The sequence below is a fragment of the Trachinotus anak genome, unplaced genomic scaffold (assembly GCF_046630095.1).
Source record: "Trachinotus anak isolate AG129_WGS33_773 ecotype Australia unplaced genomic scaffold, CSIRO_AGI_Tana_v1 ptg000008l, whole genome shotgun sequence".
Taxonomy (NCBI): domain Eukaryota; kingdom Metazoa; phylum Chordata; class Actinopteri; order Carangiformes; family Carangidae; genus Trachinotus; species Trachinotus anak.
In genome coordinates, this window is record NW_027273859.1 from 25944047 (window position 1) to 25962103 (window position 18057).

General features: G+C 41.4%; 3 protein-coding genes across 4 annotated transcripts; 2 read left to right on the forward strand and 1 right to left on the reverse strand.

Annotated features, from left to right (window-relative positions):
- The first annotated feature begins 100 nt into the window (after window positions 1–100).
- Window positions 101–4386, forward strand: seta (SET nuclear proto-oncogene a). The gene is made up of 8 exons (XM_071483836.1): window positions 101–394; window positions 1640–1697; window positions 2033–2175; window positions 2306–2409; window positions 2499–2612; window positions 2846–3016; window positions 3248–3379; window positions 3459–4386. The coding sequence occupies exons 1-8, from the start codon at window positions 322–324 to the stop codon at window positions 3480–3482; spliced, it is 819 nt and encodes a 272-aa protein (XP_071339937.1). The 5' UTR covers window positions 101–321; the 3' UTR covers window positions 3483–4386.
- Window positions 4387–4408: 22 nt separating this feature from the next.
- LOC139624588 (protein cereblon) lies at window positions 4409–6723 on the reverse strand. Its single transcript, XM_071483837.1, has 3 exons — window positions 6272–6723; window positions 5857–6178; window positions 4409–4644 (listed from the first exon to the last, which is right to left on the reverse strand). Exons 1-3 carry the CDS (start codon window positions 6299–6301, stop codon window positions 4490–4492), a joined length of 507 nt encoding a protein of 168 aa, XP_071339938.1. The 5' UTR covers window positions 6302–6723; the 3' UTR covers window positions 4409–4489.
- LOC139624582 (outer dense fiber protein 2-like) lies at window positions 6051–18022 on the forward strand. Of its 2 annotated transcripts, XM_071483828.1 has the most exons (18): window positions 6051–6181; window positions 7349–7464; window positions 8255–8371; window positions 8765–8892; window positions 10414–10543; window positions 10646–10777; window positions 11104–11178; window positions 11279–11350; window positions 11466–11582; window positions 12764–12961; window positions 13989–14098; window positions 14310–14445; window positions 14575–14685; window positions 15364–15627; window positions 16492–16592; window positions 16758–16920; window positions 17394–17519; window positions 17737–18022. In XM_071483828.1, the coding sequence occupies exons 2-18, from the start codon at window positions 7351–7353 to the stop codon at window positions 17881–17883; spliced, it is 2241 nt and encodes a 746-aa protein (XP_071339929.1). In that variant the 5' UTR covers window positions 6051–6181; window positions 7349–7350; the 3' UTR covers window positions 17884–18022. The 2 variants fall into 2 exon arrangements, with proteins under 2 accessions (XP_071339929.1, XP_071339930.1); XM_071483829.1 differs by lacking the exons at window positions 6051–6181; window positions 11279–11350 and having other exon boundaries at window positions 7199–7464.
- The last annotated feature ends 35 nt before the right edge of the window (window positions 18023–18057 follow it).

Consider the following 18057-nt stretch of genomic DNA (forward strand, 5'->3'; position numbering starts at 1 on the left):
TTGGGGGCGGTTTGAGAAAAGAAAGACTCGTAAAATGAGCGGAATCGGGGCCGAGCGGGGAGACCTACTTTGAGAGGCGGAGCTCTTCTCGGCTCAGTTCGGCGAGGCGCGTTCGTAATGAAAGGAGCGCGTGAGCGGCGGTTGCTGTGACTTCCTCGCTCCTCGCGGCAGCTACATTGTGTTGGAGAGCAGCACGTTGTTGGCTCCGTTACCACGCTGAACTTTACGCCGAATTAACGTTCTCCTGTTCGGGGAGAAACCGCATTCAAAGCCACTAGCTAGTCTCTCGGACGTCTGTAAGTTACCCCAGCTTGCGAAAACATGTCGGCCTCGGCGGCAAAAGTGAGTAAAAAGGAGCTGAACTCGAACCATGACGGAGCGGACGAAACCTCCGGTAAGGGGAATGGCGGCCTCCTGTTCACCGCCATTTTCACTTTCTTCCCCAACATAATTTGCATTGCCACGGGGTGCATTAATGTTAGTAATTATTTTATGTGTTGCTTTGACTATGCTTAACGCCGCTGGACCTCCTTTGTGGTTGACCATGGCGGCTGCTGCGTGTATTCACATTTCGCTAACTGCAGCTAGCTCGCTAGCTAACGCGTTTATTAGCATGCCGCTACTCCAGCCTGCTGTTGTTCAGTCCAGACCGGTGCTGAGAGGCCATGTTAGCTAGTTAATTTAGCATCATCAGCGTGGCCAGTTTTGTCGATTGCCACTGACTGAGTGGCCGTATGCGATGCTGGAGCATCGTTTGTTCTGTGTGCTGTTGTAAAACAACCTGAAATGGCCCAATCCGCGCCCGAACGGCTATTATTATGTTTAATAACCGGAATAGCTACCCCTTTCGTTTGGGCATTAGCACCTAGCCAGCTAGTGTTGTTGTTGTAATGTTACCTAATGCTAGCTGACGACGTTGTGTTTTGTTACTGGCCAAGATGCATTTAAATCCACCGGCCCCGCATTCAGTCAAACTCGATATTTATTAATAGTTACACATGTGGATCCAGGACCCCGCCGTATGAGCAAGGGTTTGACAGTTACGGGGACCTATTCTGGCATCTGTCCTAGCTCGGTGTCTCACGTTATCGCGGCGCTGTATGTGTGTGCAGTCTGATGTCCCACATTTAAACCACGCGGCCTTGTCGGTAGCAGCCGGCAGGAAACGGTGAGTGTCTGAGCCGCTAGAGCTGCAGCTATTGGCCGCTCACATTGCCTTAACCTCAGGGGGAGCCTGTCTGTTAGTTTGTCAGATAATCTGACAATTGCCGTTACCTACCGCATACTAACGGCGGATTATTTACTATGAACCCGGAGACGATTGGAAAGTAAATTAACCCAAGTTCAGACCTCAGTTCCGTAAACTTAGTTGCGGGTGTAACAACAACAAACGGCGACAAAAATATGGCTTTGGTTTTATTTAATTTTTTATGCGGGCGTGAGTAAATAAAGTCTCTTTTGGTTAGAAAATATTTTGAATTTCCCCAGAGTTGAAAATCTATGTATAAATTAATTTGTGTGTGTGTGTGTGTGTGTGTGTGTGTGTGTGTGTGTGTGTGTGTGTGTACACTTTTTACACTTACGGTTGACCTATGCACTAGTTAAGCATATTCTGTAACATTTTTTTTTTTCTCCACAGAAAAAGAGCAGCAAGAAGCAATTGAACACATTGACGAAGTTCAAAATGAAATTGACAGGTAACACGAATTTGTCACACTTTTATAAATTAGGGATTGTCACACTTTGTTCTTGCAGGGCAGAGACTATCTTCCATCTCAAGAAGGTGTTTGGTTTGCTAAAATGTTTTTAAAGGAAGAGGAACTAACTAATGAAATCAGATGCTGTAACCTGCAGAATTTCATGGTGCACTATTTGACATCCCTATCTCTAAGTAAATATGATAATAGACCACATAAAGAACAATAGAAATGCATTACAAATTGATAGGATTTTTTTTGTGTGTCAGCATAAACGGTCCAAACTCCACTTTAATTTGGTGTGTGATTTTTATTTTTATTTTTCTCGACTTCAGGTTGAACGAGCAAGCCAGTGAGGAGATCCTCAAAGTAGAACAGAAATACAACAAACTCCGTCAGCCATTCTTTCAGAAGAGGTCAGAACTGATCGCCAAAATCCCAAACTTCTGGGTCACCACGTTTGTCAACCATCCACAAGGTGAGCAATTCAGCATGATGTATATCTTGGTATGTCTATGGAAGTTTTTTTGATCAAAACGAAGATGTCTGCATGACAATAAACCAGGAATTGAGTGAATGTTTGGTCTGTAAAATGTGTTTCCCTACAGTATCTGCCCTACTGGGGGAGGAAGATGAAGAAGCACTTCATTACCTGAGCCGGGTGGAGGTGACAGAGTTTGAAGACATCAAGTCAGGCTACAGAATAGATTTTGTAAGTATTGTATTGTTGTTGTATACACACTCAACATGGAGATGCAGGTTGTTTCTTGTGTTCTTACCCTGGTGCATTTTGTCTTCCAGTATTTCGACGAAAATCCGTACTTCGAAAACAAAGTACTTTCCAAAGAGTTCCATCTGAATGAGAGCGGAGATCCATCTTCAAAATCAACAGAAATCAAATGGAAATCAGGAAAGGTGTGTGTGTGTCTGAGTTTGTTTTTTGTCAGAAAAGTAAACTGAAGGGTGGCAAGCCTTTGTTTTTACATGCAGCCAGCTGGGTAGCATTCTTATTATCCTCAATCAGAACATTTCCAACTTAATGCTTTAGCTAGTTTTGAGTTCTATTTAAGTGGCATGACCTGAACGCAAACTTGCATAGTGGAAGTTTTCAACAGGTTATCATTCCATTTTTCTACACATGTTTGTAGGACCTGACCAAGCGCTCCAGTCAGACACAGAACAAAGCAGGAAGGAAGCGGCAACATGAAGAGCCAGAGAGTTTCTTCACTTGGTTCACTGATCATGCTGACGCCGGCGCTGATGAGCTAGGGGAGGTCATCAAGGATGACATCTGGCCAAACCCCCTGCAGTACTACCTGGTATGTTTACAACCAGCAAATTCAGTGGTTATTAGAATGCTTAATGTATTCATCCTTGTGAGATGTCAATTTCCCTAGAAATGTATAGAAGATGTATTTGATCTGTCCATTGTGTGGATGTGTGGATGTTCCAGGCACTGTATCTGGCTAATGAAGTGTATTCCAGTAACTATCTATTACATCTGGTGTAAATGAAAGGAAAAAGTGCTTAAAAGTGATTGTTATCCCTAGGTTCCTGACATGGACGACGAAGAGGGTGAAGGTGAGGATGATGAAGAAGATGAGGAGGGTCTGGAGGACATTGATGAAGAGGGAGATGAAGATGGAGAAGAGGATGAAGAGGATGATGGAGAAGATGGAGAGGTAAAGTGATCAGGTCCAGAAACAGGTGTTGTTAGCAGTAGTTTTTCAGCACTCACTGACTGATGTCTCACTCTCACAGGATGACGAAGGAGAAGACGACTAAGAAATAACATCATCTACCCAGATCCTCAACCTTCTATTCCCTGTTTGGTTTTCCACTCATGTTCGGGAGCAAAGGTTTTAATTTTTTTTTTTTTTTTTGGTATTTTTTACTTTTTTTTTACGTTTTTTTTTTATCGTGCGTGCTTCATTTTTCCATTCTGAAGCCTCTTCACCTGTTGGTGCCATGTTATGTTCTCCTTTGATTCATCTAAGGCCAATGGCACTTTGCCCTGAATTGTGAGTACCATCCTCAAGGTCATCTCAAAAATAATAAAAAGATAAAAATAGAATCAGCACGGCATCCTGAGTAGAATTTGAAGATAATTCACACAGAATTCCTTCTGTTAAAGGTTGTGTGGTAAATTGACTAAAGCCATGGTGTAGTGACCTAGTGCTAGCAGACCTCAATTTTTTTTTTTTTGTTTTTTTTTGTTTTTTTTGTTTCCCCACATAATTTTTTTTTCCCAGTTGGGGTGTTGATCCCTTGAAAAAACTGTTATTTTTCCCCTATGTGGTTAACGAGTACCAGCTCATTCCTTTGACTTGTAATGTTTAGGGGGTGGGGGGTGGGGTAAGCTGGGGAGGGGCAGGAGTATGTTGGTTATTGGGGAGAGTGGTTATTTTGACATCATTTCTATGGGACTTTTTTTTTCTTTTCATTGTATTGTTTTACAGATATCCATGAGATTTGAAATGACATTTTTAATAAAGAACAAAATGGAAAAAAAAAAACAAGCTTGTAAATTTTGGCCCCCACTGCTTCATGGGTAAAAAAAAAAACAAAACCTGTTATCTCATAGAATTTACATTTAATCACCCTCTCCTTTTCCGCTGGGGGGAAAAGAAACTGTTTTAAATTTGAGGTGTACAACTTGCTTTGTTACAATAATAAAACTTACTGTGTATACACGTGTGGGAGTCTTCAAACCAAGGGGATGCATAGAAATTTATTTTTTAAAATAGGTGACAGCAAAGGCACCTGGGTCGATTGCATAGTCAAAAAGTCCATCAACTTGTGAAGGATTTGGGAGTCATTAGTAGGCTTGAAGCAAAGTCTTCTCTTAATAGTCGATGGGTGATTAAAGCCAGGAAGGTGTGCTCTGACTCCTCAAATTTGGTTTTTGTGATTGTGTCTGGCCAGGTGCTGGGTTGGAAGGCCCAACCTAGAGTGAGAAGACAAAAATGAGTTCTCAAATACACACCTACTGAGATTTTAATCAATAGGTACCACACTACAGCATTAAAATATAGCATATGGATTCTAACAAGCAGGAAATTGGCTAGTGTAGGATGATATATCGATGAAAGCCTTTGTCCACTGCCTGCTTAATGTTTACCTTTTTTGACTCATTGCCTTCTCCCATTTAGGAGATAAAATCAGAAATGAATTAGTATCATTATCAATTAATATGTAGGTTACTTTCTTGATTAATTGTTTTGTGAATAAATTGTCAGACAGTAAACAATGCCCAAAATGTTTGAGTCAAAGATTTTCAATTTACTATCATGTATGATGGTCAAATGTTCTGCATTTTGCTTTAAAAAATTACTAAAAGGACTAATAATTACCGAAATAATTTTCTGTCATTGGTTAATTTATAATTGCAGCTCTTTCACAATTGAGATATGTTTTGTGATCATGAAGTCCTGAACACATATGGAACAAAAACAATAGTTAAGGAAGTTACATTAGTCTGCATAACTTGATTTATTAAAGTTGTTTAAAAAAAATAATTAAGATTTATGAAATTGCGTCTATGTCATATTTTGTTATAGACAGGATTTAGTCTATAACAAAATATGACATAGAAGCAAGTTGAATGTTTCTCCAAAGTTACTTAAGTTACTTAGTCAAAGGTAACTGCTTCATAACAGAATATAAATATCCTGGTTTCAGGGTGGTCTGGGGTTTCAATTTTGATTAAATAAAATTACTTGATCCATAATTAAGACTAGCTGTACAAAATCCTGACTATAAAAGACAGCATTAATTCATGCATCTATCGGTCTAGTATATTCGATTTGGTTTAATAATAACTATTTAATACAAATACAAAAACAATTTTTCTACTAACAATCATGATTTAATCAGTACTAATTACTACTGTTTGTGGCATTTAAGTATTCCACCATTGAGTATATTTATTTTTAATAGTTGAATTATCACATATTTATCGTCGTTGTGAGTTTTTGATGATTTAAGGCACCAGGTGTGAAAACAGGCCTCAGGTGCACTTGTTCACAAACGATGCGTCTCATCTGCCAGTACACAGACCTGTGTTCAAACTGCTTCCAGTAATAGCTACCTTGTCTTAAATGTTAGGATTTTGAAGATGTTTATCGTTGCACCTTTATTTCTCTCGGATCGCACCCACCTAAATGAGTTTTACACCGAGGACAGGTGGCCACCGTCCATGCGAACCCCGGGAACCAGGAGAAGTGTTTGTCCGCCGGCCAGTGCTGGGAGACGTCCGCTTTTCTGAACGTGATCACCTCGAACTGGTGTCCGTGGGGGTTTTCAAAAAGCTGGACGTGGACCCGGCGGCCCCCGACCAGCGTGTCGTTGCGGCTGGAGAGCGCCAGCCGGCTGGGGACAAAGTGAATGTCCGCCCCGACCGCCAACTCGTGTCCGCACGCCCGGCACAGAATCAGGGTGTCGGCGCTGGTCCCCTCCTCGGCAGCACACGCCTCAGCGGGCTGGTATGCAGCGGGATAACAGAGGAGCACAAAGGAGATATACTGTATTATTATTGTTATTATTACTGTGATGGACCGCTCCGGCTGCCTCACCAGCGGCCGCAGCCTCCGCTCGGGTCTCATTTCTGCTCCTCACGCACATGGACGGCTAAAGCTAGCTGCTTTGTTTTTAGCTGAGGCGGTGCATCGATGAGTTGGTCATAAAATACCAACCGAAAGTACAACAGATTTATTACTTAAGTTTGTGAACTCGGTCAAGAGCCTGCGGCGCAAACACACGATTAAACCATTTAGTGATTAGTGAACTTCAACCGCGGCTAACTAGTGACTTGGTGCTAGCTAGCTCTGGAGGCTAACTCCTGCTCGGAGGTGCCACGGAAAGAAACAGGAAACAGAGTCATCTTAACTATTTCCTCTACTGACTGCGAACATTACATTTCAGCAGTTACACAAGCAATAAATTGGTGTTTACTTTAGTAGAAAGGTCATTTCAGTTATACGTCATTTATCAGCTAAGTTTCTAGTTGATTTACAACTTAACATTTTACACTCAGCGAGCATTTTATTAGGAACATCATATTAATACGGTGGATTCCACAAGATGTTGGAGACTTTGCTTAGTGATTCTGCTGCATGTTGACATATTATTGCACCAGTTGTGAAGATTTATCAGCTGCACATTCACGCTGAAAACGCCATTACACCACCAGCAGCCTGGATTGTTGACAAAAGACAGATGGAATAATTGCCAAATTCTATCTACCATCTACTAACTCAACAGAAATAAAGATTCTGCTTTTACTGAAGCAAATGATCAGAGTACTTCTTTTTCCACCTTGGAATCATGTGAAAACTGAGCAGAATAGCTGGTGGTTTTCCAGTCCTCGCTATTTCACCGACATTCCCTGAATGCAGCATTACCCGTTACTTTCAATGGTTACCACAGGCAACTCGCTTCCACCAATCACAGAACGAGATCTTGCAAACAAGCCAATCAGCGGGCTCGTACGTCGATCCAAACAACCGTCGGCTACGCAGACAAAAGTCGAGATTTGTTTCGGAAACGTGTAACTTAGCGTGCGAACAATGCGCTGTTTGGCTTTAATTCTTGTTTGGTTGGGATTTATTTATTCCGAAACGCGGTCTGAATGTTGTTGTAACGTCTCGAAGGAATGAAAACCCGGGATTCATCACCGGCAGCGCCGCCGCCGCCGGTTCACGTCCACGTACCGGAGACCACACCTGTACATGTTCATATGAGAAGGAGTCCCAGCAACACCCCACAGGTTATTACACCCCACAGGTTATTACGATGGTTTATTAGACTGGATAAACAGTTTGACTTCATAGGCCCCTTTTTTAATGCTGATACATGCACGGTGATCAAGGTTTAAACATCCCAGTGCACTTATTTTGTAGCTCTTATGTGAAATTCATCACCTAGGTGACCTGATTTAAGCTGCACTGATTTATTAGTTTCTTTACAGTGCCTATAGGTGATTATCTACCGGCAATCACCTGCAAAATGTCAATGAAAGAGACAAAAATGACCACAAAACATCATCAAAGAGTCACAAAGCTACCACAGAGTGATGCAAAATTCCACAGAGACACAAGATGACAATAAGGAAATGCAAATTGTCAACATAGTCACAAAACATACACAAAGAGATGTAAAACATCCACGGTGAGATGCAAAATGATCACAGAGACACCCAAAATGACTTTAAAGAGATTAAAAACATTCACAAAGACAGTCAAAACGACCATAGAGATACAACATGACCTCAAAGAGATATAAAACAGATGCATAATGTCCATAAAGAGACACAGAACAACCACAGAGTGATGCAAAACAACTCCAAAGTGACGCAAAGCATGTTGTGTGTTTTTGAGGTTTTGCTCTGTAGGCGGAGTGGGGGTTGCGTCATAGTTCAACCATGACAGTACCTTGTAATTTTTCAATTTTAACATAGTTTTTACAGAGTTTACGATTAAATGGACTAAATTATTAAGAAGATGAAGATCCTGCAGCCTGGTGGGGTTTACCTGTGAATTTGTCTCCATCTTGTGCAGAACAGGACAAAAGATGCCCAGGTGAAGGGAGAGGGAGGGAGGCCGAAGGTTCGGTCGCCGTGGATTCCTCCTGGAAGACTGTCCTGCCGAAGAGATGCGAGCTCCAACAAGTGCCAGGTCTCTTTGCATTGTATTGTTTATCACCCGCTTCCATGCTTTCAACTAGGGCCGATAAATATGCTGGAAGATGACTTCAACTGGGGAGAGCCAGGGATATTCTGGCAGGGGTTTGCTCCTGTAGCAGGACAGGTTTGCATTGAGTGCCGAATATGGTCAAACAAAGATTATTAACAAAACCAAAGTAACAATCTAATTTTGTGGCTCATTTACAGAGAACTAAAGTTTGCTGGTATCCGTTCAAAGCTGTCATAACTTGACACAGCAACATGCAGAGCAGAAATTTGGGCTTGCCCAATTCCTCCCTTCTAACCTCCACAGAGGAACCTTTTATCCTTATTTGTGTGTTTTTTCGCTGAGCATGAGTTCTGTTTGTCTGTGTCTTATGCTCAGAGAAGCAGAGTGCAGCATCAGCCAGGGCATCAGCGCAATGGAGAAGAGCAGGAAGAAGAGGTGGCTGCAGTATCCAACAGCCTCAGCTACCTACTCCAAGAGCAAGAGGGCATCCGTCGCGCAAAGAAGTAAGAGCCAAGTCAACTGCCTTAAAATATCAAACTTTTGTTCTAATGTCTAATTTAATAATAATAATAATAATGATAATAGTAATAACTTTCTTCATATACCACCTTTAAAAACTGAGTTTACAAAGTGCTTTGACAATCAAAGCAAAAGCAGTAATAGGCAAGAAGCTCAGAAGGCAATATTAAAACAGAAAGTTAGTAAGACAAAGCAAAAGCAGGGCAAGAATAAGGTAAACATACGATATTCTTCATTATAAATAATGACAATTAGAGAGAGTCGGTGGCGTGTAAAGCATATTTTTAATTTCCAGGGACATTTTGCTTTGGTGGATCCTGCAACTATCTGACAATGAGACAATGAAACGTCCCATCTTGATAGTTTTCACGACATCAGTGTGTTTTTGTTGTTGTCAAAATTAAAAAGCAACAGCTTGTCTCCCAGGTTGCCATTTTTCACTGAGATTTTATATCTTACAGGGAGAGATCTGCCTGAGATTAGACAAATCTTTATATCAACAGTTGCCAAAAATAGACGAGAAAACAATTCAAATTTGGTCAAAGGCATGGTGCATCTTCTCTTTCTACTGAAAAAAAATGTTATACATGTGATGTTTAATTTGTTGAACTGTGTTTGTTAGTCAGCACTGCAGAGTAATAGGTTGTGGAACAGCTGTAGGACATAAAGCCTGCTGTGGAGAAGACAGAAGGAGCGAACTGACTGTGGGTTTAGATTCATCATCAGAAATGTTAAGTGGAGGGTGAAGTAGTCTGATCACAGTTCAGAAATACACCATTACCACTAAGTCTAGCGTTCAGAATCCTACAAATACCTGAAGTACTCATTCTGCAGTAAAATATCCCTTGTGACTGATATGTCATATATGAATTTATTCGATTTTTAATACTGATGCAACAATGTGTGAGCAGCATTTTGATGTTGTAGCTGAGCTGGTTTTAACTACTTATTTTTAACTTTTCGCAAAGTAAAAGTTGCATGAAATGGAAATAATCAGGTAAAGTACAAGGACCTCAAAATTGTACTTAAGGACAGTACTTGAGTAAATGTACTCAGTTTTCTACCATCAGGGCATAAAAAAATCATATTGTGATTATTTTGGCAGATATTGCGATTTGATTCACAATTTCAGTGGGAACGGTCTTTTTTACATTTTATTTTCACTGAAAATAAAATAAAAATGATGATAATGTAGCGTCTCTGTAACACCACAATGTTTCATTTATTATGGTCTGTTGTGACATATTTGCCTTTATCAAAAAACTGCAGCGCCTGTGATTTGGATATTGCAATTGGCCATGTTGTGATTTGGATAATATTTCGATTAGTAGTTCAGCCGTACTTTCCACCACTGTGAGACTGATAAAATTCCTGGTTTCTGTTTGGATGTGCCTCATTTCTGCTGCAACTTACCCAGTAAAGATACAGCTCAATGACAAATGCGTCCCATGTGATGGCAGCTGTGTGCACATATTTCAGTTAGATTTTCTCCATCTTGCTTACAGGTCAGATTCTAAGGGTCAACACAGGGAGACGGACGTGCTCCTGAGGACGCTTGTGGAAGCAGAGATCGATGGCGTAGCTGTAGCTAATCAGCTGACAGCCCTGAAAGAAACTATCGACAGCCTCACTAAGGTGAATCTGGTGCGCACAGCGGGTCAGGAGGAGGAAGGATAGATGCACCATGAATAATGGATGAGGGCTTATTTTGCCTTACATGACTCATTTATTTATCAGGACAAGCGGCTATCGAAGATGCACACGGCGTCACTGGGACGGCAGCAGGAGCTGTTGTTGGAGAAGATAGAGATGTTCGACAACACCAACCAAAGCCTTCGAGAGCTCCTCAGAGAGTGGAGTGAATACGAGGTACAGGAAGTTTGTTCTGTTTGAACCTCTCTCACAGTTCCAGTAATTAGTCATCTCAAACTGACACTTTAGGCACAGCCTAATAATTTCACTAGTGCTAGCTGAATTCACAGTGGTTCATTTAGTTGTTCAAGTTTTCTGCTTTCGTTCAGTTGATTTCACTGCAATAATGAGGCCTTTAATCTGAAAAGAAACCAAAGAGGATGACAATTTACCAGAATGTCACAAACAAAGATAAAGGAACCTGATTTCTGTTCAGACTGAAAATATAAAAATATCACCAATGACACCAGAAGCAAACACTGCTCACATGCTTGTGTCCTCAGAGAGATTCACTGGCGTGGTCGGAGCAGAAAGACGCCTTGAGGAAGAGACTGGCCGACAGCGATGCAGAGAACGTTGTGAGTGACCTACACTGCCGTTTTTCCCTTCATCCATAAGTCCCCCTGTCACCAGGTCACATCAAAGCAGGTTGTTCTTGTTTCTGTTCTTCTCTTGCAGCGACTTCTGGCCAAACTCACCCACAAGGAGAAAGAGGCGTCCAAGCTTGCTGAGCATCTGGACTTTGAAAGGGTCTTTGTTTCCTGTGTTGTATCATAGACTGACAGGAAAATGCTGATATGTCTCACATAGTCAGATAGAGGTTCATGTAGAGAAACTCATCCTCTGCTTCCTTCTGTTTTGGCAGGACACTGTGAAGACGATGGAGGAGCTTTCAAGAATCCTGGAGACTACGCGCGACCATCTGGAGTCTCAGCTGAGCAGAGCAGAAGCTGAGAAGGCCCAGCTGGCTGCTCAGATTCAGGTCTGTTAACAGAAAATACAATCCTTTAGTTTAAATTTGATTTATGTGTCATGTCAAACATCTGGCCCGTCCCACATGGGTAAGACTGTGATTTCACAAAACATATGCTCTATTAAAAATATATTTATGTAAATATACAAATGCTGACAGAAAAGAGCTGCTACTTTTCTACAGTTTCCTCTGATAAAAGGGCTTTTTTCTCAAGTGTTTAATGTGTGAACAGCCAGCTCAGTGTTTGTGCATCATCCATATGTACAAGCAAACGGAACAAATCTGCTTTCACTTTCAACAGCGAGTAGTAAAATACCAGATCTCACACACACGAACAACTGTCAGTTGTTTTTATTTATACACATTAGGCTTGGGCAATATCCAAAATGTAATATCTCGATATAGTCTAGCCAGGGTTAATATACTTATCTAATTTTCTGTCATATGTAATCATATTATTGAATTTATGTTTCAGGTATAAGTGATGCTGCCACTAAACTGCAGTTCAAAGTTTTATAAGTCACATGCTGAGGTCCAATTTACAGTAATCATTATTATTATTTTGAAAAATATCACATTTGGCGAGAAATATCACAATCAGCCCAAACCTATGATCCAGTTTGATTCACTTCCTTGTAGCTGTATCCAGTCATGCAGATAGTGAGTAAGTAAGTAAGTAAACTTTATAGAGCACCTTTGAACAAGGTTGTACAGTGGAAACATTTAAGAAAGTTGATTAGATATATTAAAAATAAGAGATAACAATACAAAAATAAAAATGAACACTGGGCACATCACACATTATAGGAGAAAGTGCATTATGTGGTTCAGTGCATACGGAACAGGTGGGTTTTGAGTAGTTCTGGTTTCACTTGGATATGTCTGTCTCTAGATTTCTGACTAATAATTCAGTGTGTGGATCATACAGCTTTGAAAAACAGCACCATCTTTGTCCAGAAACAGTCTCTCTGATTATTCTGAATAATTCACAAAACGCTGGGAACAGTTTTTATGGCATATTTTGTAAGAATATGACATTGGATATTTTTTATCTCACAAAAAACTTGGACCAATCTGCTACATATGAAGTGCATAGATATACGAGCATGTGAGGGTTTTTATTACACCTTAAACCTGGTTTATGAATGCCGCCCCCCCCCCCCCCCCCCCCCCTTCTCTGTGTGGTGCAGAAGATGCAGCAGAGCCAGGAGCAGCAGCAGCAGAAGCTCCAGGCTCTGCAGAAAGAGCTGCAGACTCAGAGGCAGCAGAGGCATGAGGAGGAGGGGGAGCAGGGGAGGCGAGACCAGGAAGCTCTGGCCCTGCTGACCCAGGAGGCCGAGCGAGCCGAGGAGTCTGCCAGAGAGCAAGCAGAGAAACTGAGGGAGAAGGTCAGTATTCAGAAGTCCACACCTCAAGGTCTGAAAACCACAGAGCAGCAGAACGGTGGGTCGATCATGGGATGTAATCTAGTTTCTTTTCTCACTCTTAGATAAAAGGATTAGTTTATTCAATCAAAAACTTCACCAGTCCGGCCTTGAGGCCGGTCCACAGATCTGTTTGTGGTTTATCCTGCATGCAAATCAGTGATATACTCGCTGGAGGCAGTGACTCGTCTGATCTCACAGTTTTATGCAAATCAAGTTCAAAGGAAGTTTTGGTCAGCCTCTTGTTTCCGCAGCAAAGTTCCAGTGAAACACACGTCTGACAAACACAGGTGTGAAAACAGGCGACTGTCGCCTTTGAAGGCACGTAATGTATGAACCTGTGCAGCACAGGCAGCAGACTACAGGACAGACATGTCATGTGACTGGAGAGTTTCCTGCTTGTGAACTTTGTTTTTGTTTAGTTTCGACCTGCTCACCTGTTTGCATGTTACATTTTTGTGAGGATTTCCTAAGATATAATGTAGTACACACTGAGTGTGACTTGAATGTTTCTTACTCATCAGTTAACTTCACACAAAGTGCTGTAAACAATAAAACCTAAACAGATCAGTATTTCCTGTGACCCCCCTTTGCCTTTAAACCAGCACCAGTTCTGCTCAGTGCACCTCCACACCTGGTGTTCAGGTACTCAACAGGTAGGTTTTTCCAGCATCTTGGAGAACCTGACACAGTTGTCCTTTCTCAGTGTTTTCTGCCTCCTCATATGATCCCATCAGATGCCTGTGGGGGCCAGAGCATCTGTTGCAGGACTCCTTGTTCTACTGGTCTCTGAAGATACTTGTATATGACCCTGGTTGTGTGTTTGAACTCATCGTCCTTCTGCAGAATGAATCTGGCATCAATCAGACACCAGCTGATGGGATTATATGATGCATAACAATATAAATATCTATAGTTCCTAACCCTTTTTCAGTACTGTACAAAAACATTCAAAATAATTAGGAGACAATTTGTGTGTTTTATGTTAAAGGAAACCCAGTTGGCTCAAGCTCTGTCCACGTCCAGTGACTGGTGCCTCCGACACTCGAAAGAAGCAGCTGCTAAAGCACAGCTGGAAGAGGAAGTGTCTGCTCTCAAATTGTGAGTGCACTCAGAAACACATTTAGTCTAGTTCAAGATGTGCACAGCCAAACATCAGAATCTTGACTTCACAAAAAAAAATCATCATCTCTAATTGTCTGTGAGACAGTTTTATTTTTATTCAAACAGTTCCGATCCAAAAGCACCATGTCTTTGAAATGTTAGTTTAGTTTAGACTTTGTCTTAGAGACTGTACCTGCCTCCATCACAGTCAGGTGACGGAGCTGAACTCTCAGCTTCGCTCAGCAGAGGAGAAGAGCCGGGCGGAGAGGGAGGAGCTCAGGGATCAGCTCCAACATTTCAGCGCTGAAAACGCCTCCACCAAGCTGGACAACCAGAGACTCAAGGTACCTTCAGAAAAATCCCCACAACAACACAATTCCCACAACTACACATCCGTTTCATTTCCTGGATAAAAGCATCACATAAAGATATCGTCACAGTTCTTCTTTTACTGTTTCATTTATCGTATTTAGGGAGAGTTGACGTCATCTGAGGAGAAGCTCAGGGGTCTGCAGTCTGAAGCTCGTCAGCTGAAGTCATCGATCAAAAAATATGAAAACCTGGTGGAGAAATACAAGAAGAAGGTACAGTCTGAGTCTCAGTGATGCTGCTTCACTTTGCACCTGGAACTAGTGTGATCGATACAATCGACTTAGTTTGAAAGCTTTATTCATCTTTACTTTCTCAGATTAATTTATAAATGTATCAGTAGTTCAGCCCCAGAGCCTCTCTCTAGATAATCAAAGGCGCCTGGTGGACAGAAACAGCAAAATACAATCAGCTCTCTCCATAAAGAGCTGTCAACTGTGGAACAACTGAAATCAAATCAACTCCTTCACAGCAGAGGTTAAGTGCTGCTAAAAGCAAACCACAGCTGAACCCATTTCTAGCTAATTGTATCGTATTGTTAATCGTTTTTGTTTGTCTATTTGCTTGTTTTGCTGTTGTCTCTTTTTAGACTGTGCATCTGTATATTTTTAGTCAATTGTATTTGTTTTGTGTTGTTTTTGCTGCTGTCTCCTCTTAGACTCTACATCACAATCAGTGCATTTTAATATAGTATTTTATGCTATTTCCATATCTGTAGTGTGTTGACTGAGGATGTGACTATGTGATTTGGAAATTCTATAACTTTGACTCTGACATATATGATCTCATTTACCTCTAATGGTGCTGAGTCAGGTATAGATATCAGCATGCACAGAGCTACATGGAAACACTTTCAGTACCACTGTCTAAGTTCGTCGTGCCTCTCTGCGCAGGTCAAGCAGGCTCGTCTGGAATCGGAGGAGGGCTGCCTGAAGCTAGAGATGACGCACAGGGAGATGCGGGAGGTGGAGGTTAGCCTTGAGCGGGAGAAGGAGCAGGTGAGGAGGGAGCTGTTGGGCCGGATCAGAGAGCTGGAGGCGCTGCCCGACAGACTGAGGAGGACCGAGCAGCAGCTCCGAGATGCCCAGCAGGAGGCCGATGCCCACGAGAGGAGGAACATGGAGAACAGCTCCGCCCTCTCTGACGTCAGACACAAGGTGCATAACAGCCTGGAGGGCAGTGAATATTAGAGGAGAAACTTCTGGGCGCAGTCATGAACATCTATGTATTTTCAGCAGCTTGTTTTTCAAGAGTTAGAGTCATTTTTATAAATTCTTCTCTAAATGGGGCGTCAGTTGATTTCAGTTTCCCAGAAGAGTTTGCACAGTAGCAGACTGATTACACAGCCTCATGACGTCACCACATCTCTCAACTAAACGATTCTAGCTATATTAAACATGCCTAGTATTTTCCACTGGGTCATGTGTAAGAATTGAAATGATGCTATTCATCACAAATGACCTGAAATTTTGAATTTTCCAAAGGGATCAATAAAGTATTTTTATCTATCTATGTATCTATTATCCTCTGATAAAACAATGTCTAGAGAGCCCCTTACAGTGCAGACCCTGCTTCATCTCCATGCCACTGTGTCATTCCCAATACCAGCCACCAGAGGGCTGCAAAGCATGATGTTGTCTTACTCTCTCAAACAAAAGGATTGAATATTTGCTGTTCTTAGCGTGAAAGAATTCATATCATCCAAACCAAAGTGTTATGTTTATCAGAATAAAACCATGACAACAGTAAAATGCTGCTGATCCTGTGATGCATCAGTATGAACAATATAATACTGTAAGGCTGGTGACGTTAGGTTGCTACCATCCTCCTTACTGTCCATATGCAAACCTTGATATACATTTAAGAGAATGACACAAAATTCAGGTAATGAGGTCACACTGCAAACTTTATAACCTCTAACGTGTTTTTTAGAAGAAAGCAGCCAGTAAAGAGCTGCAAGTAAGGGGTGGATTTCTATCATGGCTCACTCTATGTTGGTTGTTCACTGTGTTCCTCCTCAGGTGGAGCAGCAAGGCGCTCAGCTGGAAACGTTTCAGCAGAGGAATCTGCTGCTGCAGGAGGACAACAACGTTCTCAAAGAGAAAATTCACAACTTAGAAAGGTACAGGCAGAGCAGACAGAACCACCTCTTAAAAATGCATCTATACATTTCTACAATAAATGTGTACAGGATGATTGCAGACATAAGAAACAATTCTGAAATTGTGACAGAAATAACATTCAGTGTCTAAACTGTGAGTGTTGACTTGTGTTCTGTCTTTGGTAGGAGGCTGGAGGACATGAAGGAAGAAAACAAAGAAATGTCTCAGGCGCTCAGCTCAAAGGAAGTTGCTATCCGCAGCATTCAGCAGCAGCTGGAGGAGAAGAGCTGTGAGTGCAGCATCCTGTCCAGACAGCTGCAACAAACTCTGGACGACGCACAGAAACAGGTCTGAAACCACAAAGTCACCTCATAAGTATGTCCATCAGCCTGATAACCTGACTTAAAGTAACATTTTGTTTTGATTTATTTATTCATGAAACACTGAACAAATCAGAGATGTCGGTGGGGATTCAGAGGTCTAGAGTTCTCTTTTAAAAAATAACGAATTATTGGAAATACTACCACTATTGATAATAATAATATAATACTTTATTTAAAGGGGAAGTCCTCCTACTTTGCACAACAAGAATAGTTTACCTGTCAAGTACTATGTGAAAACACCTGTATGTGTTTGGATGTGTCTCTTCAAATTTGTGCCAAATTTGTGTCTATATATAAATGTCTATAACCCCATTAATATGGCAACTTTTAAACACACAATTAACCAGCCGAAGTTAAAATAATAATAAATAGTTATGAAATGTAAATATACACAGTCAGGAAAACTTGAGCTCAACATTTTGCCTCTCTCATCTGCAGGTTGATGACAGCATGCAGAAGGTTTTGGCCAAAGAGAGAGCGTCCCAGTCAAAAGCTTTGGACCTGCAGAGCCAGCTGAGCCGAGCCACAACAGAGCTGAGTCAGCTACAGCGAAGCAAGCAGGAGGTATTACTCTGTCCCTCCACAAAACATTTCCATTTCAGTACTGTCATAAACAGTCAACAGGATCACGTGCTTAGAGAAGCGGATGAGTAAATTAACCTGGTGCTGATGAATTTTTAATGTTGGGCACACCACTTACAGGTTCTCCCTTTGTCACATATAACACAACACTGAAAATCCAAATTCTTGAAAAGCTGTTTTTGTGTTTGTTCTTCTTCAGATGGAGCGTCGTTTCAAGAGTCAGCTGCAGAACATGAAGGACAGACTGGAGCAGTCAGACTCGACGAACCGCAGTCTGCAGAACTATGTTCATTTTCTCAAAACCTCGTATGGAAATGTGTTTGGTGACTCTTTGCTTGCCAGCTGACTGCAAGATTCATCCACCTGTCCTGCAGTCATCCATTACCAAAACATTGTTGTAGAGCTAAATTACAGTTATTGAGTAACTGCTTTTAACTTGAGAGTTTTATACATCTATTAAAATTAATAAAGCTTCATTTTTATGATTTTTTTTTTTGTTTGATTTTAGTTGCCTGGAAGT

Excerpts from the sequence above, each read along its gene's own strand:
- LOC139624588 (XM_071483837.1), bottom strand. The coding sequence starts at position 6,301 with ATGAGACCCGAGCGGAGGCTGCGGCCGCTG. Across the intron at positions 6,179-6,271 it reads AGCGGAGGCTGCGGCCGCTG|CCCGCTGAGGCGTGTGCTGC; the intron begins GTGAGGCAGCCG and ends GCTGCATACCAG. Across the intron at positions 4,645-5,856 it reads TCGGTGTAAAACTCATTTAG|GTTGGGCCTTCCAACCCAGC; the intron begins GTGGGTGCGATC and ends TTCTCACTCTAG.
- LOC139624582 (XM_071483828.1), top strand. The coding sequence starts at position 7,351 with ATGAAAACCCGGGATTCATCACCGGCAGCGCCGCCGCCGCCGGTTCAC. Across the intron at positions 11,179-11,278 it reads ACAGCGATGCAGAGAACGTT|CGACTTCTGGCCAAACTCAC; the intron begins GTGAGTGACCTA and ends CTTCTCTTGCAG. Across the intron at positions 17,520-17,736 it reads TACAGCGAAGCAAGCAGGAG|ATGGAGCGTCGTTTCAAGAG; the intron begins GTATTACTCTGT and ends GTTCTTCTTCAG.
- seta (XM_071483836.1), top strand. The coding sequence starts at position 322 with ATGTCGGCCTCGGCGGCAAAAGTGAGTAAAAAGGAGCTGAACTCGAAC. Across the intron at positions 395-1,639 it reads CGGAGCGGACGAAACCTCCG|AAAAAGAGCAGCAAGAAGCA; the intron begins GTAAGGGGAATG and ends TTTTCTCCACAG. Across the intron at positions 3,380-3,458 it reads ATGATGGAGAAGATGGAGAG|GATGACGAAGGAGAAGACGA; the intron begins GTAAAGTGATCA and ends TCACTCTCACAG.